At 42.5% G+C, this 25119-nt stretch overlaps 1 protein-coding gene across 4 annotated transcripts in view; it reads left to right on the top strand.

The window, feature by feature from the left end:
- The first annotated feature begins 13435 nt into the window (after window positions 1-13435).
- Window positions 13436-25119, top strand: part of BICD1 (BICD cargo adaptor 1) — a 274856-nt gene continuing 263172 nt past the window's right edge. For all 4 annotated transcript variants that reach the window (XM_032778931.2, XM_032778930.2, XM_032778929.2 and 1 more), the window contains exon 1: window positions 13436-13670. In XM_032778931.2, the coding sequence (XP_032634822.1) occupies window positions 13458-13670 (213 nt within the window). In that variant the 5' untranslated portion in view covers window positions 13436-13457. The remainder of the gene's footprint in view (window positions 13671-25119) is intronic.

Here is a 25119-nt window from a genome sequence, read left to right as displayed (position 1 = left end):
CTGTGGACGCGCAAAACCGATTTTATAACATCGGTTTTGTAACATCGGTTTAAACTACTTCGAAATAATCGTGCAGTGTAGACGTACCCTCAGTAATCATTGTAAGGAAGGCCTGTCACTGAAGTCCAGGGAACAAAATCAGATTAGTGTGAAAATAAAAGGTAACACATTGCAAGGATGTTCACCTCTTCTTCAGTCCAGGGTGTGATTTAAATGCGAAGGCAGGAAGAGGAAAGAGAAGGATTTAAAGTGATAACCAAAATGGTGGAATATCCTTCTAGGTATTTATGATCCACCAGTCAGTTCAGTATGTATCTAAATGCAAACAAAAATTATGAGCCTGGCTTAGAGCCCTTTGAAATCAATGGCAATTCCATTGATTCCAGTCAGACCCCAAATGAGCAGACAAGTAGACATTGGCCAACATTTCCAAAATTCAAAATTAGGCTCCTAAATCTATTCCTAGAAATAGACATAAGTCACCTGATTTTTCAAAAGTGCTGAGTACTGAGCAGGGCCCTTTGGTCAATATCTGGTCTTGAAAATCTTGGCTCTAATGAATTCAATATGAGTAGATTGGTGCCAGCTTGTTTTGTGCATAAATCATCATTTTTATTTCTGCCTCCTTTTTAAATTTATGTTTCTGTTTCTTTTAATAAGGGGGAACCAAAACTACTTAGGGTCCCAGAACAAACGAATAAACAATCTCTCCCCCACCATGAAAAAAAACAATGGTATGTCAATGCATTCCTAGGGTTGCACAGTTAAAATCAGAAAGTTGGCTTCACAGCACAGGGAAAGATTGAAGAGAAAATGCATGTAAGTGTGTGACCCAGAGGCACTTGAGTAGGAAGCTTATTACCAAACCAACAGAGTGAATTCTAGTGATGCAAAACTTATATGTGGGAAAGCTATTAGCAAATTACAGCTGCAGACATGACACCACTCAAACCCTGGAAGAAATCTGCTTGCAGGCTTTTGAAGAGAAATGAGTTGAATATTGCTGCCTTGGATAAACACACACAAAGATATCTCTTATTTAATATGGTAATATATTTTGACTTTGATCACTTCAGTATAGAAAAAGTGACATTTATACTATTTTTGAACAGCAACAAGTAGTCTAACAATTTTTTCCTGAGTACAATATCATTTTATTTTTGGTAAGTTCTGACACCTAAATAATTTTCCTTTTGGGCTTTCTGTTCAAGTTCCCCTAGCATCTCTTTGATACAGCCACTAACAACTGGTTACAGAACCTGGATATTGAACTCTGATGACTGCATACAAGAAAGAGACTGAGGTAAAAACGGAATCATGTGGGATGCTGCAGAATTGTAGCTATCAAGCAGCCCGTTTCCATAAAAATATTTCCTGTGAGGTTGGGGGCAGCCATACAGTTACTGGACAGATCTTCCAGAGATTCAGGAAGGAAGAAAGGCCCAGTTGGCTGTCTCCCAAGATATCTGTGGGAGAGTGGAGGCGTTGCAGGCAACCAGCCATTCTCAAAAAGACTGCCAGGAAGGGGAATATGAATTCACATGGGAGCGCTGTTAGGCTCTTTCCAATTCTTTCTGTTTCCACTGTGCTTGTGGTATGTTCCCTTCTGAGCTCTGGCATCTTCAGTATTGTGGTATATTGAAAACTATTAAAAATATGCTATCACTTTAAATTCTCAGGGGCTTTTCTGGTCCAGCTTGCAGGCTGAAGTGCTCTATGGGGCAGCATGTAACCCGGGTCTAGCAGCAGTCACTCTGCAGCCCGCCAGCCTATCCGAAGGTGGGATGAGTTGTGCTTCTCTGTTTTAGAGAGCAGCCTGCTTTGTTTCTTTCTGTTTGGGGGTTCTTGTGTTATCATTCTGGAGTCAAACAAATAAAATAGTGTTACATTCCAAACAGAGTATTCATGTTTTTATCTAACTTTGGTGAGTGTATGCCACAAATATAACAAATATTGTCTAATTTCTCCCACCATAACTGCCAGTTCTCACATTTTCTTGTTACCATATTGCCAAAGCCATCATTCCATACCAATTTCCCTCTGCCCAAATACATACATTTTCACTATCTCTTTTACAATGACTATTCATTCATTTAATACTACACACTTGCTGCCAAATATCCTTGGAGAATGTGAAGTATTAAAGATACCATAAAGCAATGACAAGTGGCAAGAATATTGCCTTTTTCTGCATAACTCTGAAGGGCTATGGGTGGGAGTGTGCATGTCTGCTTTCCATGGATTGAAATGAAAAGATGCCAGCCAACTGCCATGGACGGTCAGCCAAGCAACATGCCACCTCTGCATTCCCACTAAAAATCTCTGATTCAGAACAAATCACTTGTCCTACTAATTCATATTCAAAACATGTTTCTGCTTTGACAGAGCTTTGCAAAGAGAATCTGAGACAAGTTTGCAAATCAACCCTCTCTTTGGTGTCTTGCAATAAAGCAGCTAATTGCCTAATCTCTCAAAATATAGCAGCTACCATTTTGCTTTTATATTAGTGTAATCCTTCTACCCGTCTGAGTTGGCAGCAACAAGGGCCAGGTTCAGTATCTACGGGTTCTGTTTCAATAACACAATGCAAAACTGTCTCGAGCCCCCACCCAGTGATCTGGGACAATTACATACTACCCCCCTGGGTGCCTCTAAGAGACAAAACTTCCCCTCTCACAAGCACAGAGTCTGAGTGTAGCAAGATCCTTTTAATAAAGAGGGAAAACAATGCGGCATTATGTTGGGGAAACACCACAAACAGGATTCATAACACAAACCATGAGCAAAAAACACCCACACCCCCAAGTAAGTTTGGCAGTGTCCTTTTCCTCTCAGTGTCGTAAATTCAGCAACCCAAAAACATCACCCAAAGTCCCAAAAGTCCAACACTTCAAAAGTCTCTGTCCCTGGTCAGTGCAGCCCCAGAGTTCAAAAGTTTATCTGCAGAGTTTTACCTCCCAGCCTGGGGGGAGCGGGGTTGCAGCAGAGTTAAGGGACACTTTACGTGGTTCGAGGCCGACTGCCTGCCTCTCCATGGGGTTCTGCTGCAGCCTTCACAGTGAGCAACTCCATCAGCCACTCCACTCCTCCAGCCATCCCGTGAGCCACTCTACTCCACCAGCTGTCCCGCAAGCCACTCTAGTCATCCTACAAACTGCTCTGCCAGCTGCTCAGGAACAAATCTTCAGCCCCCCACCCCCACCCTAGTACTCAGTGATTTCAGCTCTCAGTAATTTTAGCTCTTTAGTGATTTCAGCTTGTAGTAGGGGAGCCTCACTGCTGGTGCACTATTGGCCCAAAGTGAATTCAGCTCAGCAGCCTGTAACTAGACTCCTAATAGAATTAAAATTAGTGCTGATATTCCACAGTAGAGAGAGGAGGTGCAATTGGTATTTGATGCCCATACCACCAAGTACAAATACCTATCCCCAGTTTCTCTCAGTTCACTGGGTTTTGGAACCCATGTCCCTTGTTAAGCGAGTGCAACTTAGTTGATAGAGAGTCCCTCTGTCATAAAACACTTTCATTGTCCTTGATTCACATAATCAGGGTAACCACAGTTTATTCTTCCTGCCCCAGTAACAGAGAAACTGGGGATCCCACAGCAGCCAAAGTGACCATTTGGGCTGCTGTGGGTTCATGCTAGGTGAGGTGGGTGTGCCTATGCAAACAAAATCAGCCCCTGAAGTTCTTTTCCACAGGTCATCACAATTCACCATCAGATGTTAGGGTAGAGTTCATCCTGACTCTGCTTACATTAGGTTAAGAAAAGTGAATTCTAACACTTGAAACAGATCATAAAAACCCCTATATCTCTATCTAGGTACCTATATGGCCTGCCTCCCTGGAGGCCTGTCTTGCCCTCTATGTATGTTTCCCATCTGTTCAGTTGCCTTTGGACATAGTTCAGATGCCCCTTCCCTGTAAGATGGCAGAGGAGAGCAAAAGCAGTAGGAAATCAGGCAGAGGCAGGGGTAGAAATAAAACTGGAATCCCTCAGTCACCATAAATTGTTTCTTTGTGTGTGAATTGCTCCAGAACTCAGACTTTCCTCTGAGGCCCAGTCATCCACTGGCCAGTCAGAGATAGGTGAAGGACATCATGTTTTGGGACCTACCTTTTTCCCCATGGCAGCAGGAGCTCCCACAAGCACTCCTGAACCTGTGGTATCCATGGACTATGAAGCATATTTATGGCTAATGCTTTATATTTTTCCCAAGCTGCACTATCTGCAGCACTTTGAGAAATCTCTCCCCCTTGACGGGAGGGAAAGAAAAATGAGGCTTTCACCTTCTAGAAGTTACCAGGTAACCCTGTTCCCTTCTCATGGGTTTCACATAGGACGAGGAGCTCAGGCCCACTGGCAGGACAGTATTGGGTTCAGCCTTTTTAGGGATAAAAAAAGCCCATATTATTGTGGTTTCCCTGCTAGATGCATTTAGCTAGGACTTACAAAGCTATCATAGTGACACAAATCTTTCTACACTCACTCATAGCGGCCTTCTTGTTTTAAAATAGTCTCCTTCCCAAATCCATCCATTCCGTTTCATGATATTATAAGCATTCAGTCAAATGCTCTGAACGACAAACCCAGTGATGCCAAATCTTGTGATTTTTATCTCAGATCTCATGATGGTGTTTTACTTAAAGCCCTAGATCCTGGAGATAAGTGATAATGCGAGATTCTCTGCTTTCTTTGAAAAGAAATAAGTGTTTAGACCTCATGGTTGCAGGGAAAACCTTGAAATTGTGACACAAGTGTACCCTGAAGGCTCAAAAACAAGAAGACAAATTAAAACACCCAAACCTTACTTGTTTGGCTAAACATCATGAACAAAATGTAATCTCATGACATCTTGGGGTCTGATTTTTTTATCCTCTGGGGTTGATAGAAATTGAAACCACATGAAATAGGTTTACGAAATATGAGTTTCGTCTTTCTGAGCTTTTTCTATGAGTGTTGAATAATGTTGTTCATTGTTCAATTACTGTTGTTGTGTAAGCCAGAGTTCAAGCCAGGTTAAAAAGTAAACAAATCTGCCAGGTTTGTGATTCTCTGCAGTATATTAGACCATCCGTTAGGCCCCAGTCCTGTAAAGACTCAGGCATGTGCTTAACTCTGACTCTTGACTTCCACAGGACTACTCATGTGTAAAGTTAACCAACTGCCTCCGTCTTTGCAAGATTGGGGCCTTAATCTTCCAAATGGGGCAGTGGCACCCTTCTTTCCAGAGGAAAATATGGCCAGATGGGCCCACATGCCTTCTGTGTAAGCCCTCATTTTATTTTGTAAATATCGAAACAAACACCACATGTTCTGTACTGAATGTTAGGACAAAAATCGAATGTACCACAAGTTTAAGGATAATGCCCATAAATCTTGCACCTGTCCTGAACACTAAATTCACTTAATATAAACATAATATAATTTTCTTTATTATGTGTGTCCTGCATTTGTTATAATAATGTTTGTTTAGCAGGATGGATGTGGAAGCCGCCTACAATCAAGCTAGATGCTTATGTTAGGTTATTTCTATCTAAAAAAATCAGCTACAATTGTACCTTATTTATTAACCAAATTAGTTTCTTGTGAAAATCTCCATTTTTCTTTATCAATAATTGCTGCCTTTAAAGGTTTTTAAAAATACAGATGTTTGATTTATAATTGTGATAACTGTTAGTCAAGCAAATACTAAATTATATAGAAAAATAATGTTTTGGATGTAGGCGTGCTACAGATTCTGGATTTTTGGTTTAGACTTAAAGAACCTGATTAAACACCAATCCAAATTTTTCAATAAGTAGTTATTAAAAGGTGAGGAGAGAAGGTTGGTAAATTGAAGAAGGTAATGCTCCTTTTGAAGGGCTATTAAATGCAATTTATTTCTTCTTTCTTAGTTTCATAGATTTTTAAGGCCAGAAGGGAGCTATTAGCTCATCTAATCACGCTTCTTTTCCTGGTCATGTGTAGCAATGGAAGAAGTAAATATTCCGTCTGCGAATGAATTCTGTATGTCTGCATGCTCCAGAGACATTGACGGGCTAAAAGCTGAATACTGGATGCTAACTTTACAGGTCTGCAATAAATTTCATCCCTCTCACCTCTTCTTGGTGATAAACCAGATCAGGAAAAGAGGATCCATGCTAAGGTTCTAATAGTTTTAGATGAAATGGTTTAAAAACTTTAAAAAATTAGAAATTAATTAGAAAATTTCTCCCACGAAGACAGGCCCTAGCACTTTAAAATAGTAATGAATATGTAAGAATCCTTTCTGATCCTCTTTGCTGCCTTGGGCTCTTCCTGTATTCTAGGGTTCTTTGTAGAACGTGGAAGTTGTTCCTAGCCAAGGGCTTGATCTTGTGACCACTGAAGTCACTGAAAAGAGGAACTGTGTCTGGCCCCATGAGCACAAAGCTTGTGGGAAACAACATTTCAAACTGAGGAGCTGGTTTAGTTAAATATCTGTCAGTTTCTTTATTATTATTATTTTATATTTTTTCCTACATCAGGTATCACCTTTACTCTTGCTGCCTTTTGTCTGTAATTATCACTGTACTATTTTTTGCCTTGCAATTTTTTTCTTAAAATAATTTTAATGATTTCCACCCCACTCCTCATTACATTTGAATTTTCGTGGCTCTTCTATGGGCTCTTCTTTTCCATAGTTTCCCACTAACCTCTTCAGTTTTATCCTGCTCTTTCCTTTTTGCCATTTTATATTCTGTTACAAGAGCTATGCTCATCACTATAATATAATTTCCCTTTCATTAATTTTTGTCTGAAGCTTCTCTTAACATTCCCTAGAAATGTTTTTACTTAACATTCTATGACTCCTTCTGCACTACACTTTTCACACAAGTTCTTGAATTATATTTTCTCCCCAGTGCCTGCTTTTTATGTAGGCTGGGAACTTAGGGCATGCTGCAAGAGCATGTTGTGTGCATGTAATGCTCCAGGAAGGTGCAGGCTTGTCAGTTAGGGAGTGTGAAGTCACTTGTTTATTCACTTATCCAACACAGGCCATGGTAGTGCCTGTTTCCTCCAATGGCCTGCAGCCTGCTTCAATTTTGATCTGCAGGGAACCACATCTGGTGAGAGGACTATTTTGTCCCCATACCTAGTCGTTCTTTGGCCACTGTGCTGATCCTGCTTTCAAGGATGCCCAATAGCAGTTGTGGGTTGTGGCCCTGATCCTGCAAGATGCTCTATACAGACCCCTGCACCTGGGAAGCAAATGGAACTCAATGGGGGCATAGAGGTGTGCCTAGCTGGAACAGTTTGCAGAATCAGGGCCTTTATATCTTGCCTACACTGCAATGACCACTAGGATGTGGTCATTGCACATGACTGCTCATTTCACACAGGCCACTGAGTACCCTCTAGATGGCAATGACTTTTGATAGTACTGAGCTGTGCTGGATTTGAGTTATAGCCTATTACCAGTCCTTGAATGCTTGGCTGCCTCAAAAATCTGCACTTCATTGCAGGATTTATTGTTCGTAGCACAGAAAGTACCTGCACCATATTCAAGGCATGTAAAGTGCAACTTTTGTATGTAAAATGGATCTGATGATAATACTTGCCTTATGGGAGGTTATTTAAATATCTGTAAAGTGCTTTGAGATACTCCTATAAGACGTAATATAGAACCCACTATTAGTACTAATTATTACTGTTCAAGCCTTCTAGATGGTGACTGGCTGAAATCATCACACAAGAGGAAACTAACTCTAAAGAATAAAAGTGAACAAGAAATAATAATAAAATCAGATCTACCAACTCTTAATAAGATGCAGGCACAAGGGTTCTGAGCTGTCAAAGGCAGAAAGCATAAAGAGAGATCTGGGCAGGGCATAAAAGTCCATGAGATGACTTATGTTTGTGCAATGAAATTATTTAAAATAGTCAGAATGCTTGGGGCTGTGCACTTTGACTATTAAGTAAATACTTGATAGCCCAAGAACTGTGGCCTAGAACCTGTGCTTAATTTTTACCTCCATGCAGCAGCCTTAACTTGTATTTTTCATGGGAAATAAGGATGGGATGGGGAAGGGGAGTCTCAGCCATGGGAGATCCAGCTGAGTGGATAGCTCATGCTCCAACACCTTCTTTGATAAAGCCACCATCAACAGAATAACATTTACAGCATCAGGTGCCCTTCTGTGATGCTTCCCATGGCAACCAGGGCTGCGACTCACCTCACTGCCACTTGCCTCCATCATGGAGGAGTGTTGCCTATGCCAGTTGGTTATTAGCTCCCTAACACTATCAGCCATGCAAGCTTTCTTTGCTAGGCCATGCCAGCTCTGCCTTTGTCCTGCAGATTGACAATAGATGCATCCTTGAGTCCCTTCAAAGTGTCTCTCTGTAGTGTCCAGCCCCTGATCACTGGATGCCCAAGAAATCCCAGATCCTCTGTTCCCAAAGGAACAGTGTATCCCAGTTTACCAGTTTTACTTCTTAGACCATTGGTCCTGTATATCACACAACACATTAATTCAATTATGGCAAAACAATAAGAAATTTATTTAAGAAAGAATAGAGATTTGGACAGAAACAAGTGTGAGTGATGGAAACAAATGTTTTTTTTTAAAAAAATCCTAAACAAGGAGTCGAGCCTACACTTATTAATAGTTACTTTTCCTATCTAAAAAAGTAGATTTCTATCCCTAAGTTCAGTTTTTGCAGTGCTTGCTAGCCCCACAGAGGTAGGATCCAGTCTTTCATGATATTCCTGCTCATCAAGGTCTCTCCTCAGTGAATGGACCCAGAATGTCTTTCTCTATCGTGATATACTGAATCAGTCTTTTGTCTTTAATCACAGAGAGGGCGATCCCTTGCTATCATTCCTTTTCACTCCCAAGTGGTTCTGATGTTTCTTTGATGGGTTTCCGTTGACTTTTCTGGGTTGGTGCAAAGGTGGATGCTAAGCAATGCATTGCATATCTGGCTAGCCAGGGAGGGTAACAACTCCCTCCCATCTGAATGAGTCATCACCAGACATATGATTTCCTAGTGACTCACTTTCTCTCCAAGACCATAACAGCATGATTTTCAATGTAGTTGCATTATTCCTTAAATATTATCTTTACAGACATCTTGCAATGATTATGAGTATCAATAAGTTACAAGCTTTCAGGAGAGACCTCACATGCTACCTTTCATGGATAAATACCATGCAAGCAGCATGTTAGGTGTAGTGTTTTTCGGGTCTGAGACAGGATTTGCTTGTAAAGAACAATGAATCCTTTGCCAGTTGGCACCAATGGGCCTGTGTGTCACACCTTCCCCTCCCACTTCCCCACGAAAAACTCAAGACCAGAAACTACCCTATGCCAAGAAAAGGAGAAGAGCAAAGGAGTCTATGAAGTCCAGTATGGACCTTGCTGTGCCAATCCAATTAAAGCAGGAGGCATTTGGATACTATGTTGGTGGTCATCAGTACAAAATCCTAAAAGTATAGACACAATGGGCCATATTTCATGTGTGACCAAAAGCACCCCTGTGTTCACACCTTGCACACTATTGTAATAATCTTTGTATAAAATATACCTTGTGAGATATCACCTGAAGACTAATAACTCACTGGTTAATAATATTGTGGTGAAATGCATGTATCAATATTATATATGAAGTTATGAATTCCCCCTGTATGTTGTTATTAGCATATGTTCAAAACCAGACCGCCCTGCATAGCAAGAACATGGAGCCTCCTTCACCACCAGACTCCATGTTGCTTCCCTCATTGCTTGAATAAAGGTTTCTTTGAAGGGTAACCTTCAACAGAATGCACTTCAAAGGACTATAAAAGAATGTTATCTGCTTCACTGAAGGAGACAAAGGACTCAGCACCTTTAGGCCTCTGGAAGATACCCTGACTGAGGAGAATCACAGTCACCATCTTGCTGGAAGACTAAGACCATCTAGAACAAAGCCTTGAAAGAAAACTTGCTAGATTAAGTTTTCAATTTGTAGATGTGTGTTTTCACTTTTATTTGCTGGGAACTATTTTCTAACTTTCCTTTTTATACTGGAATTCACTTAAAAGCCTATCTTCTTTTGTTAATAAATTTATTTTATTTTTAATCTAAACTAATCCTGTGCTGAGTTTGAACTGAACTGTTTGGTAACCTGAGTTAAAGTAATAAACTGTTAAATATTGAAAGGCCAATGAATGTTACTATTCCTCTGATTGTTCCAGGACAGGACTAGACATTTCAGAACTCACATTTTTGGGAAAATTCAGGGCTGGGGAGAGTGTGAAGTCACCATTCTAGTTGTTAACCAAGGCTGATGGAAGCCAGTGGAAATCTGTGGTATTGCACAGAGGATCCAGGATTCAAAGCACTGGACCAGCACTGCCCAATACATACACAGAGTGCATGCTTATTGCTGACTGAGTGTCCCAGACAGAGAGCCACAGGGGAAAGGCATTGTGCAGCACTCAGAGTAACAGGGTAAGAGATGACACAGCTCTTTATGCGTCTGGATTGCACCCCAGAATGGGACACTATGCTGCAACTGCTAGGAGATGCAGCCCAGGAGGGACAGCCCAGGAGAGTGAGGAGATAATGGTGGAAAATGATGGGCTATTCTGGAGGTGGAATGGCCCCCAGCATAATTAGTATAACAGCCAAAGGAGTTATTCTCAGTTAGGGCAACTTTCCCCCAGCTGCCAGGGAGCTGCTCCACAGTCCAGAACAGCTGGAGTTTACTCCATCTCCCACTCTTGGCTTTGCTGCATCCTCCCACCTCCACTCCCAAAAATCAAGGACTCTATGGGGAAGGGGCAGCATAAGTTTTCCTACATTGCCTGTGTAAACCCTGTGCTAGGGATCTCAGTTAAAAGTTCTCATTCACCTACTGTGTGGAAATATGGCAGCAAGATGCCAAAATGTAATCAGTCAGGCCCCTCATCTCTTACTGTGTCCAGACGGGGTTTGTGCATGTGACAAGACAGTGCTTGTGTATGACAATGAACAAACTGATTTCAGTGGAGTTAGACCAAGGCTGGAGTAGCCCTGTATGTCCAGTTGCATCCATTGATTTCCATACAGATCTTTTTCATGAACAACCATGTACTTTTTAGCTCTGAACTTAGACAGTTTGTTTTTCAATCTATTATTGAACAATTATTCATGTAAGCTTTGCTTCTAAAGTGGCATGAGTAGAAAGTTCAAGAGAACAACACAACACTTACAAACCCTATCAAGGTAAGGAAATTATATGCTCCCTTCCCTCCCCCCACCCATTTTATTGTTGGTTTCTTGTATCTTTTATCCTGTTTTAGGAAAAAAATGTTGCTGGATGAAGCAAGTGTGGAGTAACTAGCTTTTTGGCCTTGTTTTGATGTTTAATCACTTGCAAAAGCCTGTCACTGCTTTGTATGCTCCTTTGCTGTGAATATTCACTCTTATTTCTCAACTACAATTTGTTAGAAGCTTCCGTGTTTGCTTAAAAGCTACTCTCCAACTACAGAATAATGTAGCAAAGTTTGTTTGGTGGTTTTAAAAAGTAACTAATAACTGATGCAATAGGTTTTAGTAGAGATTAGGACTCCATTCTTAGTTTTCAGCACTGAATGTGTACGAAAATTAGAGTCACAATGCAATTTCTGTTTCTCGTACATGTTTCCCCAGTGGAGGACCAGTCAGTTATTCCATAACAAGCCTGTGAAAGCTACATGTTTTGCTCTTGTCCATGTAATGGCCCCGACTGAATCTCAGTGGCTATTTTTAACACAGTCAGTATTGTAACCATCAGAGAAACATGCTCAAAAAGCAAAAGGGCTAGAACCACACCACAATTTCCCAGTTTTTCTCCCCTGTCAAGAGACCTAAGGAATATGTACAGGCAAGACTTCAAAACTACTGTTGGCTGATCTTACTAAACATGGAGCATCTTAGAAATACAGAGACAGGACATAGTCCTCTAAGAGTGCACGCACGCTGTGGGTATGATGTGAACAACACAGAGGACAGTATAACACACTCTGTGTGTGTTAGAATAATCTCCCTGATTTTTCAATTTATTAGACGATGAAGTGGAGAATTCCAAACCTTGGGGTGGCACTGTCACAGGGTCGGGATTGTGTAGGCAGGGTGGCAGGCTCTGTTCCTTTCTTGCAAGGAGGAGAAAGAGAAAAAGGGTGCTTTCTTCTCAGCAGCTAAATTATTCAAACTAATGAGTGTTTCCATTCACATAAATACACTTCCCAATGTTCAGTATGGTTAGGACAGAGTTGTACTGAGACAACTGGGGAGACTGATGCCTCCCATAGGATATAGGATTTGCCATACTGACTCATACCCAAAGTCCAACTGGTCCAGTATAGTGTCTCTGACAGTGGCCAACATCAGATACCTCAAAGGAAAGTGTAAGAATCCTGCCTTTCATGAAGATTTCAGTCTAATCCCAGGGAGGGTGGGAGCCAGGATGTGTTTGTGTGTTCTGGAATAGGATGAATGAGTTTGGGGTACAGGACATGTGTGTACTGAGGAGGGTGTTGCCTTACAGTGAATTTTTAGGGAGTCTGAGCTGTCCCCTCTCTGATATCCTCTTTGCAAGGCTCTGTTTGCAAGCGTGAAGATGCATTGACAGGAAGCAGATGAAGATTGTTTCCTGCTCTCCTCCTTTTGCAAACCTGCCAGAGAATAACCTGCTGTGTGTCTGTGTGGGATTTCTGGTCTGGGGGTGGGAGAGAGAGACTGTGGGTGTGTGAGAGAGAGAGTGTCAGTGTGTGTATGTGTGAGAGATTTATATTTATCAACAAACCTGTGTGGTGGCAGCCACAAACACTCCTGCACTCGAGGGGAGAGAGAGAGTGGGAGGAGGCGACATCACTGCCACTTTCCCATCTCTCCTCCCTTCCTTCTTCATTTCTGCCTCCCCTTCCTCCTGGCCGCTGGGGAGAGGTGTGTAGGGGGGTGGCTGGCGGGGGAGGTGGCTGTAGTCTCTCTTTTGCTGTGCTATGGTAATAACTGTCCCTCCCCACCCCCCCTTCCAGCCCAGCCTTCCTCCCCATCTGCTTTCTCCTCCTCTCGTTTGGTTCCAGGCAGGCAGCAGACAGACTGCATCATTTTTTGCACAGGCTGCAGCAGCAGCGGGGAGAGAGGGAGCAGGTGGAGAGTTCAGACTGCAGTGAAGCTGCCCTCGAGACATGGCGGATCAGTGCCTGTGAATAAGCAAAAAATCCCCAAGCTGCCTCTCCTCCGAGCTCCGGTTCGCTGGGCTGCTGCTGACAGGCCAAGGAGAAAGGAGAGAAGCGGCTAGAGGGCAAATGGTGCTGCAGCCTTTTCTTTGATTTCCTCCGCTTCTCCATGTTGCATCTCTCTTCAGTGCTTTAGTCAGTGTAGCTAGCAGGAGCATCCAGGGACAGTGCCATCCCTCCCTCCCTTCCTTCCCCCCCGCCCCCTCTCCATCTAGCTGTCCATCCATCCATCCATCCACAAGGGCTATGGCTGCAGAAGAGGTATTGCAGACAGTGGATCACTATAAGGCTGAGATCGAAAGGCTGACTAAGGAGCTCACCGAAACAACCCACGAAAAGATCCAGGCAGCTGAATATGGACTGGTGGTGCTGGAGGAAAAACTCGCCCTGAAGCAGCAATATGACGAGCTGGAGGCTGACTACGATTGCCTTAAACAGGAGCTGGAGCAGCTGAGAGAGGTGAGTTAGCTGATGCTTTGCTCTCCTCTTCCCCCTCTCTCTCCCGAATAAACCCCTTGCACTAAACAAAACGAAATAACGAAAAGGGCCTAAGGAGCTCTTCCCACGGATGCCCTCCGTGTTAATCTACCTGAGCCCGTTGATCAGACATGGAAGCAAAAACGGCCTTGTGGAGAATGTGTGTAAAGAACCCTGGAGGGATGAATTTATGAGCTGGGGAGGAGTGTTTTATTTGAGGGCTCAAGAGTCAGCAATGACTGTAGCGTTTAAGAGCGGATTATATGACGTTTTAAACCGAAGGCTGCGTAAGATGCCGATGATACACAGGCATTGCCCTAACCTGTGTAGTAAGATAGCAACTGGGAACCACTACTTCTAATAGCAGGCATTTGCAGCGCCGGGAAATACTTCTGTCATACCTGAATGTTTGGCCCTTATTTAAAGTGAAACCTGGACAAGCGTGTATATAACATTTTGGGTGATGAGTATATTGTATTCAGTATATTGGAATATGTGGAAAGAGAGACACCTTTATATACATTTAGGGGGCAGCCTCTCATTCAGGAGGGGCAAAGCAGCCAGAAGACAGTTATGAGATCACACTAATCAGTGAAAATTAAACTTCTAGCTTATCCTTAAAGGATGAAGTATTTGATCTGATACATATGTTTGGAGTGTCTTTCAGCTGAGTTTGTATAACATGGGAAGTATAATTCTGAGTGTTACACATAACCTTTTATCATGTAATCTTTTATTTATTCCTCACCTTTGGATGTCATCCTGCTAGCTATATTTATCATTAAGAGAAGTAACAAAGATTCATACAATGAGCATACACTCCATCTATGGTAGTGTGTGTTTGCATATCCAGTGTTATCCTATTTAATCGCTAAATTTGAAAATTTTCTCATCTTTGTATATAAAGACAGAGCAAATTAATTTGCACACAAAAATTACATTGATGTCATTAAGTAAACCTTTGGAGAAGAGGAGGAAGCGTATAAGAATTATCTTTTCTGAAAATTTAAAGTGATGTTTTTCTTCTGTAAAATTATATTGCCATTTATAATCAAATATAGGGAAGATCTATTCAGTGAGAAGCAATGAACTAGATATTTCTCACTGAGAACAGTGATTCATTGACTAAGCTTATAAACAACAAAATATCTACATAAGCTGTATGCGCTTTTATAAATATTTGTTTATAAATGCAAAGGTTTTGATTTACCTCCTGATAAATGGGATAAGTTAAATATTTTGTTCCAGTGACCAGGATAGTTTTCAGAAATAATATTTTTGTAGCAGAGTTATTTGATTTGCTGTGCTGCACACACTGCTTACTAAGCTCTTATATAAAAGATAGAGCTGATGTTTTCCTCCAAAACTCGCTGGTCCAGTGCAGTGGGCGCAGGATTTGAAACCAGTGCCCTCGGCTTCAGGGATTGGGGTGGGTAACTTGCACTGTCATGAGAGCTGAGCTGGTAAAAGTGGTCCAGCAGTAAAAGGGAAGTCTAACTAAGGTGCAGTTATAAAATGTAACTGATAGGAAAAAGGGGATCTAGGTAACAGTATCTGGCTGTGATCTTCTCAAAGCAGTGTACATCAGTGCTGATCAGGAACTACTGAGGACACGGGGTTGGGCATTACCACAGGGGCAATTGTTAATGCAAGAAATTAGATTAAATAAGAAAAAATTAAACTTGAGCAATTATTCAGCCCCTGATGTCTGTGTTGACAAGATTTGCTGACATTAGAAAACCTGTAGATATAAATTCTGTTCTGATTTACCCCCCACTGAAGTCTGTAGGATTGCATGGGGTGCATATCAACACAGAATTGAGCCCACAGAACCAAATCCTTGTCTCTGGACCCACAGGCTGTGCATAGGAGATAACCATTGAGGGAGGAAGGGGAAGAATCCTTTTGCTCCCTGGACATGAAATGGCAGAGAAACCATTCCACAGTTGCTAATTGAGTTCCAGGATCCTGGCCCTCTCTGGCCTATGTATCAATTTTGGAGAGGAGGGTGACTCACCTGAGCTGTACATGGTGGTGTACAGGGCATTTACACCCTCTCAACAGGCTCCCAGAATTCTGTTCTTCCTCCCACTCCCTGCAGAACAGCCACTGATTTTGTTACATATAAGTATAGTCCTGCATGGATACAAAATTTGTATCCACATCCGATCCGCAATCCACAAACACGGTCCATGGATATCTGCATTCGCAGAAGTAAAGTGGGTATCCGTATCTGCAGATATAAAACTGGTATCCACATCCACAGAAGTAAAGTGGGTTTCCACATCTGCAGATATAAAGTGGGTATCCGCATCCACAGAAGTAAAGCGGGTATTGGCATCAGCAGAAGTAAAGTGGGTATCCACAGCCGCAGATATAAAGTGGGTATCTGCAGATTTGCAGGGCTCTACGTATAAGGCCCTCTACATTTGTGAAGGCAGGATTCACCCCAAATCTGTCTGTCATTCTAATCTGCTTTTCTAATCTAATTTTTTAATACACCCATTGACTCTGTGGCCTGAATGAACTTCAGAACTTCTCAAAATAAAGCAAATTATGTCTATCTGTTGACGTTGTAGCATTAGAATTCAGTCAGAGGTGGTCTAGTCAAACTGGTCTAAGGGATTTTGGTTGTATTGCGGCATGGCAGGAACCCCACAGGCACTCCCAGCTTTTTGCTGTTGACAAGCCAAGATGCAGACTGTGACAAAGTGGGAATTTTATATGAATCTTCAGTTTCACTTTGCGTTTGTGTTGTTACCCAGTGGGGAGAAAAGTGTTAAGTCTGTGCTTGGGGGCAACACAGGACATGAGGTGAGAGTTTTGCTTTGCTGCCTGAGCCACAGTGAATAGGATTGTTAAGGAACTGTCTGGAAGCTGCTGAAAGTCTTTCCATATCAATGCAGAATCCAAGGGAGACAATAGAAATCCCCAGTGACTTAAACATTAACACCTAGAAAACCACAACCAAGGCCCCAGCTCAGGAACAAAGAACTGAGATCTGGCCAGCAGAGGATAGAGTGTGGGCTTCTGGTTCTGGAGGAACGTGGCTGCTCTCTCCAGCGACTGACTAAGGTGGTCAGGAGGGAAAGATAGAGGCTGAAATTGAGTTCTCTACAGCTTGGCTGGTGAATTGCTCTGGCTTGACCAGAATGGACTGTGTTCTGTTTCTCTGTGCTGACCTAAGGACTTCCAGTGCTGTGTTCCAGTGGACAAACAAATCCCACTATGTTTTGAAAATGCTGTTTGAGTGTCCCTGCAAATACTTGCATTAGTCCCTGGGGAGTGTACAAGTCTTTAGCAGAAGTCTTTCTCAGTTGGATTTCCACCAGCACTGGGCAGATGCTCAGTCTAGGAGGTGGTGAGGCTGTGTGACCTGCCCTGACGTGAAGGAAGTGTAAGACTCCTTGGGGGTCTGCCACACTAAAGGGATTCCTCTAAGAGACCGATTAAAAGCTGGAGCATAACACAGATCCTGTGGATACATGACACATGCAATGGAAACAAGTCGGTAAGATTGAAAGAAGAATGCTGTCAGACTTCCATTCGGTGCATCCTGATCGTGGCCCAGAATGTGAACCCTTATTTCACTGGTGATCAGTTACTGGCTTGTACAATACAACGAAAACTTAAAAAGGAGGAAGGTGTCCCATACTACTGTGTTAAACCAATCTGTTCCTATACAGCAGTATGGACAGACAGAGTAGTGTGGTGGGGCTAAAGTCAGTTGCCCCAGTTCAGGCTCCCTCCAAAGCCTATGAAAAATAGCCTGTGTGTGTCTTCTGAAACATGCACTGCAGAGGGTATTCTGGGGTGTGGGGGCTTCACATGTAGGCAACCAAGACCTTTTGCTAGGCAGTGGTAGAAGTCAGTGATGGATTTAGAATTAGTGGGGCCCTGTGCACAGCTTCATTTTGGGGGACCCCCCCTCAGGACCCAGACAAGAAAAAGAACATTCTCTCTTATCGCACCCACCTACCCCCGTTTTTCATTCTTTTTTTCATTCTCCGCCTCCTGCTATATTATAAGTAATGAGAAGTAAATGAAAATAAAGTGAGGTACTTTGATCGGGGCAGGGGGTTGAGGTGCAGGAGGAGGTGTGGGGGTCAGGCTCTAGGAGAGAGTTTGGGTGCTGGCTCTGGCTGGGGCAGGGGGTTGAGGGTGGAGGGGGGGAGGGTTTGGCTCTGGGAGGGAGTTTGGGTGCTGGGTGCGGGCTCTGGGCTGGGGCAGGGGGATGGGGTGTGAGAGAAGGGCAGGGGGGTGGCACTTACCTCAAGTGGCACGGCTCCCAAAGTGACCGGCACCTCCCCGACCCCGCTGGCAGCTTCTGGGAGTCGTGCAGCCCAGAGGTAGGGAGGCAGAGCGGGCAGGGAGCCGCCTTAGCACTGCTGCTGGCACGTCTCTGCTTAGCCCTTGGGGTGAGGGGGGCAGAAGGTCTCCATGCGCTGCCCAGGGGCGCACAGAGACATGCCAGCAGCCGGCCACTTCTGGGAGCGGCGTGGGGCCACCAGCCATAGCATGCAGGCAGCCTGCCTGCCTGACCCTGCTTCTCCTCTGGCCGGGACATGGGGGTAGGTTATCAGGTGATATTTGCCCTGCATTTTGGGGGCTCCCCTTTGTTGGGGGCCCCATTCCACCGTATAGTTTGTTTTGTGGTAAATCTGCTCCTGGTATAAGTGAAACTCCCAACAGAGATTATTTTGCTTCTACAGGAGTTATCTGTGTCTGAAGTCATTTGTACACTGGGATAGAATTTGAGTTTGTACTGAATTTGTACTGAAACAAGTATCCATTCAGTTAATGAATTATTTCGTTATTATACCTTTGCATCTGCTATTAGCAACTCTTTGCACTTTATCGCTGATCAGACAGACCTGTCACTTTAACCTTTGCCTCTAGTGGATGTGCCTCACTGGATGTAAGAAACATACCACTAAGCTTAATCCTACCGTCCTTACACATTCAAAACTCCCATCACTTCAAAGGGACTTTTCTATAAGGACTGCAGCAGGAAGCCTCAAATTTGAAAGAATGAAATATTTTTCAGTATTATGGGTCAGTGAGATGGGAAAGTAAATACACAGTAGGGAGTGGCGGTGCACTCAGTTGTAATGCATTACATTAAATATTAATTTCTGTACATATGATTTATGCTGTGCCACCATTAAAATACAAATCGCTGTGGTGGCCCTTGAAATTTCTTGTACAGTAGTTAAAATGGCCATATTTTAAACAAAGAGTTTGGTGTCTTGAGGTGTCATGATGTTACATGATACAAAAGATGTGAGGCTGTAATCAATGACCTAATAGCAAACTTGGCTTCCAGTAAGCACAGTAGTTATTATGTTAAGTCTGCCGTCCAGGTTTAAGAGCATTCAGTGGGAAGAAATGAGGAATCAATCAGCTATTATCCTTATGTTTTCCAACTATTGGACCAATTAGCAGGAAGGTGAAAAGAGAGATGCTGCTTTGCTGAGTTTTCAGTTTTCAAGGCTATAACATGCAATTGTAATAGCTGTAGGTTTTAAGGGAGGATTGACAGAACAGTGTTGTAACAGTATGACAAATTTCCATGAATTTTATCATTTTAAAAGCTCTTTTTGTTCTGTTGATTTTTCCCTATCTTATAAATAATGTTTCTGTTCATCACTAGGTTTCATTTCAAGTATAAAAACTGAATGTTAGGCTTGCAGTGGCAATGTCTTGCTTTTAGGCACCAAGTCAGCAAGGTACTTAAGCCCATGTGTACCTGTAATCATGGGAGTAGGGATTCAGTAGGACTATTCAAATCTTGTTAAACTGGAGGCTTAACTGTCTATATTTAATTGTTTTCTGGAAACTATTCCTCTGTTATTTTATAGAGGTGTGTTTTTGCATGTTTGTGTATTAGCACTTGCAGTGCAAATTCCTGCAATAATAATTTTTGCAATCATTTTTTTACTAAAATCACTTTTTCACTAAAAAGTTAACTGGCAGCAGAGACCTCGTTAAAACACCAGGTTGCACCTAGCGAGTGGGCCAGACCCAACACTGAAGAAGAAGCCCAGCTGTGGGAAGAGCTGGGGTGGTGAGCCTGGAGGGAGGAAGCTGTAGGGCGATAGGTAGGGAGAGATCTCTGCAATCCCTCGGTGGTTGCTAGAGAGTGAAAGAAGGGCTAGAGAGAGGCTGAGGTACAGTAGGACCGGGGAGGGCCATGGCCTGAAGGAAGGCCAAGGTAAGAGGAAGTCTTCTACAGGGTACCTAGACTGGACAAGAGGGACAAGAACTATTGAGTTTTGACCTTTCCGTTGGCCGCCCCAAGCATCTGCTTGCCACGCTGGCGCCTGGAGGGCTCCTGGATGGCTGAATAAATAGTTTTAAGTCTAAGGGTCTTAATCTATGTGGAATTAGGCTCTTGGTACTGGAATTGTCTGTATAATTTGGCTGCCATCTTTTCTTTGAATCTGTTATGAAAAAATAATCTTCTGCCTCAGCAGTTTTGCCCTCCTGAAGGCGTGGCATGCGCAATCTGGATATTTGTTGTACTTAGAGCTGAACATGGAGCTCTCTTGCAACTGTGATTGGGGTGAGACTATGCTGGGGAAGAGGCCGTTCTGGCCAAAAGTAACAATTTGTGTTTATTTATCAGAGTAAGATTAGGAAAATTCTTAAAGTCAAATACACAGGTTAAATTAGCACCTGGGTAGCTTTTATTTACCCTGTGCCACTGGCATTTGGAAGAAAATAGTTCAAAGTCACATTGGATATGTCTACACTGCAGTTAGACGCCCACAGCTGACCTGTGCCAGCTGAGTCGGGTTTGCGGAGCTCAGGCTAAGAGGCTGTTTAATTGCGGAGTAGACCCTTGGACTCAGGCTGCAGCCTGAGCTCTGGGACTGTCTCACCTCAAGGTCCTAGAGCCTGGGCTCCAGCCCAAGTCCAAACCTCTATACTGCAGTTAAACAGTCCCATAGCCCAAGTCCCATGAGTCTGAGTCAGCTGGCATGGGCCATCTGTGGGTTTTTAATTACAGTGCAGACATTCCCCTAATCTCTGGCATTGTCTATGGAGGGACCAACACTTCTTGAACAACTTTTCAAGTGGGCACAAGCATCCTTGTTCTTCAGAATCCTGCTTCCTGGCCTGTTTTTCTACCAGGCTCTTCTTTAGCATATTTTTTTATGCACATTGTGAACCTGACTTTCCATTGGTTTATGAATTCCCTTGTGTCCAAAAGCAGTTCTGCAATGCAAGACTGTTTCAAGCTCAACCTTGCTATTGAATTTCTCTCAATATCTCATTGTTATAAGGCAAGTTGGTGTAAAGCTTAGTTACTGACAACATTGCACTACACACTTCTTATCTTGGGTTGGATAGCTGTTACATTTCTAATGGCAGGTTTGTTTGTTTTTTAATCCATTAATGTATGCTGAATTGTCTTTTATTTGTGGAATACCCATCTTTTCCTCATTTTCCTTTCTCGTCTCTTTTTAACCTCAATAAAACAAAAATTTAAATGGGGGATAGGAGGAGGAAGATTTTCCTGATTTAGGAGGAATTGATATTGGATGAAATGTAAGTGCCTGCACTTTCCCTTTGTCCCCTTCCCTTGTACAATATTTGCACCAGTAGTAACAGAGGAGTATGTGGGGGATACAAGTAACTGTGTGTTCTATTAAACCAATCAGTTCCTTTGAACTAGCTACCCATGGAAGTAGTTAGAACCGTTTAGTGGGTGAAAAAGAGCTAGCCCATGACTTAGGGCTTTAATTCTTTTTCTAACTGGGGACTCTCCTCATCCACTCCTCAGTGTGTATGTAGGGGGGAGGGCGGAGGGAAGGATTAAAATATTTTTAGGAGGCAGGCTTTATTTCTGAGCTTCTTTCACCATCAAACTTAACAAAATTTGGAAGTCTAAAGAAACAGCAATACAATCTCTGCCCTAACTGAAAAGTACTGGGACAAATCCATCCCTGATGAAAGTCCATTGACATTAGTAGAGTTCTACCATGGCTGAATTTAGTTCATTCTTTTATGCTTTTTTCTCAATCTCTCTCCTTGCTCATGTCTAGGATAATACTTGGAACATTTTGTTCCTCCTCACCACCATTTCAGTCTCAAATTGCTTTTGACTCCTGCCTCTGTAGCATTCTCTGCTCCTCTTCACCTCCCCTTTCTTTGTTCTCTGCTCCACATCTAAGATGTCGAGTCAGTTTCATTCTTGCCAATCTGGAATAAACTCTGGGCCAGATTCTCACTTACATTAAGGTCCCTTTACACCTGTGCCTTATAAATGAGGAGCTGTTCCTCTGAAACATACTAGACTTGTGTTCTTCCATATTGCGCACAGATACAGCGGTGACTGGAGTGGGGATGTGTAAGTGCTAGATACATTCTCGATTCTTTCAGTTGGCCTGCCAGAGGCTGATAGTGAACCTCTGTAGGTTTTTGGCTGCTTCGCTCTGTGGCAGTATCACCATCATGATCCTCCTTTGTGGGATAGTCCCTTAGGGGATTTGTAAAATTGGGTTGGATGAGGGGGAGAGCAAAGGGAAAATACATTTAGCTACATTTTCCTATTAAACAGGTAAGTTTTATTACCCTTTTCTACATATGAGGAAATTGAGGCAGAGAGAGGTTAAGTGACATTGAGCTTGTCTACATGAGCAATTAGTTTGTGGGAAACTGGAACGTGAATGTGCCCTGCACTAGCCTGCTGCAGACTTAATTGTATAGATCCTGCTGACCTGTGATAACAGCTTAATGTGCTTTGATCTACTCCTGTTTCAAACAAGACTAGATCAAAGCTCATTAACAAACTGTTAATGCACACAGCAGGTTCCACATGGACTGTCTGCAGCAAGGTACATTCACACCCCAGCTTCCCCCAAACTAATTGTTTGTGTGGACAAGCCCCTTGTCACTTAACCTCTTTTGCATTCACACTCCAGTTTGCCTCCACATAATTGTTACAGATAAACCTCAGGTGAAGGCTTCGTAGTAATTTGCTGGCTGATCTGGGAATAAAACCCAGTGAACTCTGGCTCCCAATCTCATGCTTAATCTGGGATGCTTAAAATCTCATGCCCAGTCTGAGCCCCTGTGACTTGTTTTATTCATTTATTAAAAATTCAAAGTAGTCACTGAATTATAATTTGTATCATTCATATCTTGCATAAATAAAGACAAGAATTTTTCTTCCATACATTGAAGGTTTCTCAGTGTTTTACAAAGCAGTAAAGAATTATACTGGTCTGAGTAAACCTAAAAGGTTTGTGCCCTGAGCAATAGCAGGTGTACACAGTTTTGGATTTAAACCTTGATGTTGAGAGAATGTATTGGTCAGGAGATATGGGTTATCTTTTAATCTTTCTGAAAATGTAGTGAGATAGAGACATACAGAAAAGATTTCATTTTAACGCCTCACCTGAAGAATGGCCTCTTTAACAATGTACCGTCCTTTCAGTACTGCTCATCAGTAGAGCTGAAGACCTGGGATGAAATCCTGGCCGCATTGAAGTCAATGTCGAAACACCGATTGACTTAAGTGGGGCCAGGATTCTTACGCACTCTTAGCAGAACATGAACGCTATACATTGTCACTTTTGGTTCCTTCCCACCAAAAAACAAAACTAAAAACAGAGAAGGGGTAACAAAGATCCCATGCTTGAGTACCTAACTGTTGTGGGTCACGAAGATATGGCTCCATTCTTCCTGACTCTTTGTATAATATAAAATAAGGACAGTTATTTCACATAGGAATAATCTGATGGGTTAGTCCTCAAACAGCACTGACTGCCTTTGGGACTGATGCTGCCAAGTGCTGAGAGCCCGCTAATTTCAGTGACTTCCTGGGGAGGTGAAAGCACTCAGCAACTCTTGGGAGGAGTCCAGCGCTTTGAAGGTTTTCACTCATCAGGTATTAGATAATTTCTTATCTTCTCTAGAATTTAGAGGCTGATGGTCGTCCATTTGATTAAAAAAAATAATAATTTTTAAATTTTTCCTTTGCTTCACTCAATACAGAGCCAAATATTATTCTCAGTTGTATATTGTAGGTGTAAATCTGGAGTAACACCACTTAGGATGTTGGTGTTACTCCAGATTTACACCTGTGCAACTGAAACTGGCTGGATTTGATGTTAAATGGTGATCTTTGGAATTTCCAGAACATTCTGTAAAGTCCCTGTTAAAGTTTTAGGCCAAAAATTTTCAAATCTTGGGGCCTAAAAGTGAGGTACATAAAATCTGCCTTTACTCACCTACACAGAAGTGGCTGTTTTTGTTTTGTTAGAAGTGCTGAGCAATCCCAGCTCCCATTGACGTCAATGTGGCCTTCATTTGCTTACCCTCTTTGGAATATAGGTCACTTCTATTTGGATGCCTACAAGTAGGTTTAAGAGCACAACTTTAAGGCACCTAAATAACACCATTTTCCATGAAAGGATACAATGGGTATTTGTAGTGTAGTGGCTCTTAACCATTCCTGACTACTGTACCCCTTTCGGGAGTCTGATTTGTCTTGTGTACCCCCCAAGTTACCCCTCACTTAAAAACTACTTGTTTACAAAATCAGACATAAAAATACAAAAGTGTCATAGCTACTGTTACTAAAAAATGACTTACTTTCTCATTCTTACCATATCATTCTAAAATAAACCTACTGGAAATATAAATATTGTACTTATATGTCAGTATATAGTCTGTAGAGCAGTATAAACAAGTCATTGTCTGTGTGAAATTTTAGTTTATACTGACTTGGCTAGTGCTTTTTATGTAGCCTGTTGTAAAACTAGGCAAATATCTAGATGAGTTGATGTGCCCTCTGGAAGACCTCTGTGTACCCCCAGGGGTACACGTATCCCTGGCTGAGAACCACTGCTGTAGATCATGACAGGTTCAGAGTACTCTAACTTTTTTCCATTCTTCTGTGCAGTAGAGTGGCTCACGATACCAGCGGGCAGGAAATGAAATGACATCCATAACAGACCATTGGCACTTAGCATTTGAAAAGTACTTTACAATCATAATCTGGGCTATGACTGATTAGCTTTACAGTCATTCCTATATTTTGTTGCTCTTTTGGTTTGCATTTGTAGTAGATATTAACCTCAGGGGAACTCTCACCGTCCCCCCCGTCCCCCCGAATCTCTTAGAAAGTAAAATGAGGAGGAAGGCCTTGCTGGGGAGTTGGTGCATCATTTATCTATGTTTAATAGGAAAAGCTAATGTTGCATGACTGTTTTTGTGTGAAAGCAGCAAAAAGCCATGTGGCACCTTATAGACTAACAGATGTTTTGGAGCATGAGCTTTCGTGGGTGAATACCCACTTTGTCGGATGCATGTAGTGGAAATTTCCAGGGGCAGGTATATATAAGCAAGCAAGAAGCAGGCTAGAGATAACAAGGTTAGTTCAGTCAGGGAGGATGAGGCCCTGTTCTAGCAGTTGAAG

This window comes from Chelonoidis abingdonii, chromosome 1 (assembly GCF_003597395.2).
Source record: "Chelonoidis abingdonii isolate Lonesome George chromosome 1, CheloAbing_2.0, whole genome shotgun sequence".
NCBI lineage: Eukaryota > Metazoa > Chordata > Testudines > Testudinidae > Chelonoidis > Chelonoidis abingdonii.
This window is presented reverse-complemented; position numbering and strand designations above follow the sequence as displayed.